Source organism: Mus caroli, chromosome X, assembly GCF_900094665.2.
Source record: "Mus caroli chromosome X, CAROLI_EIJ_v1.1, whole genome shotgun sequence".
NCBI lineage: Eukaryota > Metazoa > Chordata > Mammalia > Rodentia > Muridae > Mus > Mus caroli.
Window position 1 is genome coordinate 70,607,211 of NC_034589.1, and position 1,727 is coordinate 70,608,937.

Sequence of the window (1,727 nt, forward strand, 5' to 3'; positions counted from 1 at the left end):
AACCATAAGGATGAGAGTTACTTGCGGCGTGTTGTTTACCCTTTGGAAAAGCTGTTGACATCTCATAAACGTCTGGTTATGAAAGATAGTGCAGTAAGTTATGGGGTAAAAGTCAATGTTTTCAGAGCATGTGTCTCCAAAGATGAGATGCTAGCATTGTAAAATCATATTTATCGTATTTTTATTTTCCTTGTGGTTATTCTCCTCCCCCAAGTGATATCTAGAATTTGCCCTCTTTTAATTTGTTTCTTCTGGCTGTTACTATAACAAATTGTTTCAATAGGTAAAGGTTGGGCCTGGAGCATTTCAGAGATGTTATTTACTCTGTAAGGATTTCAATGAAATGCTGCTTTTTTCTGTTGAAGCACATTATCATTTGAGACAGTATAATCCAGACTTCATTGAACTCATTGTCAGCTCATATCCTATATTTACTATATTATCTTATAAATCAGAAATAGTCCTAAAAATTAAGTAAATATATAGGCATAGAATTTTTGAAAGATAAATTGTTGTATGTGTAGCAGTTTGTTGTTAGATATTTATGCATATTTAAATCAAAAATATCTGTAAGACTTCAGAAATCTTTGTAGTTTTCAGAAAATTTTAAGAGGTATATTAAGGTATGACACTAACAGAAACTAAGAAAGCTTAACCACATAATCATGTAAATGTGATGGACCTTTATTGTGCTGGGTTAGATTGTTGGCTTCTGTGTGATTTTAAAGAGAAGTTAGAACATGGTCAGTAAGAGATCTTGTTGAGTGAATTTGATTTATCAGGCCTGGTATAATTTTCTTAGCAAGTTGTTTTGAGTGTTTATTGCTTCATCTCTAGTAAGTGCATTATATTTTCCTGAAAAAGATTCAAGAGCAGTTCTCTGGAACACTGTGATAGAAAACTCTTGAGGCAGCTTTTGTGGGTTTTTTTGTTTGTTTGTTTGTTTGTTTTGTTTTTTGTTTTTTTCAATTTTTTATTAGATATTTTCTTCATTTACATTTCGAATGCTATCCAGTATATATGTGTGCACACATGCATATGGAGGTTAGTCAAGGATAAGTTGTGGGAGTTGATTCTTTCAATTCACCATGTGTGTTTCAGGAATCAAACTCAGGTAGTCAGGCATTAGGCTAAGTACCTTTACTTGCTGAGTCATTTCTCTGGCCCCCAAGACAGGGTTTGTTTTGTTTTATGTGTGATGACGATGCTCATGGGCCACATGATAAAAGTAGAGTTTAATAACCTATTTGTATAGATCAGTGAAGAAAGAGGGGTAACATTTATTTTTATTATGTATGTGTTATGATGTATGTTTGTGGTTCAGTATAATTTTGTGGAGTCTGTTTCCTCCTTCCATCTTTTATTGAATATGGATGGGCCACCAGACTTGCTGAGTCACCTGTAAAGTTTTCTTTAGTATTTTGTAGCATATGTGAAAATTTTAGAGTAGTGTTAGCACATGATAGGTTTTTGTTACTGGTCTATGTTTTCTTGTACTCCACTGTAGTCAGTGGACTATCAGTGTTATTAGTCCTACTTCCCACTATAAAGCTATGTCCTCTATTCTGGTATGGAAGTGGAAAGGGGATAATGGATAGCATTTGGCCCTCATGTGTGGTGTTATCTCCATAGGTGAATGCAATCTGCTATGGGGCCAAGATCATGCTTCCTGGTCTTCTTCGATATGAAGATGGCATTGAGGTCAACCAGGAGATTGTGGTCATTAC

General features: G+C 34.7%; 1 protein-coding gene across 1 annotated transcript in view; it reads left to right on the forward strand.

The window, feature by feature from the left end:
• Positions 1-1,727, forward strand: part of Dkc1 (dyskerin pseudouridine synthase 1) — a 13,723-nt gene that overhangs the window by 6,906 nt on the left and 5,090 nt on the right. Inside the window, exon 10 of the mRNA XM_029473022.1 lies at positions 1,633-1,701. Within this exon, the coding sequence (XP_029328882.1) occupies positions 1,633-1,701 (69 nt within the window). The remainder of the gene's footprint in view (positions 1-1,632; positions 1,702-1,727) is intronic.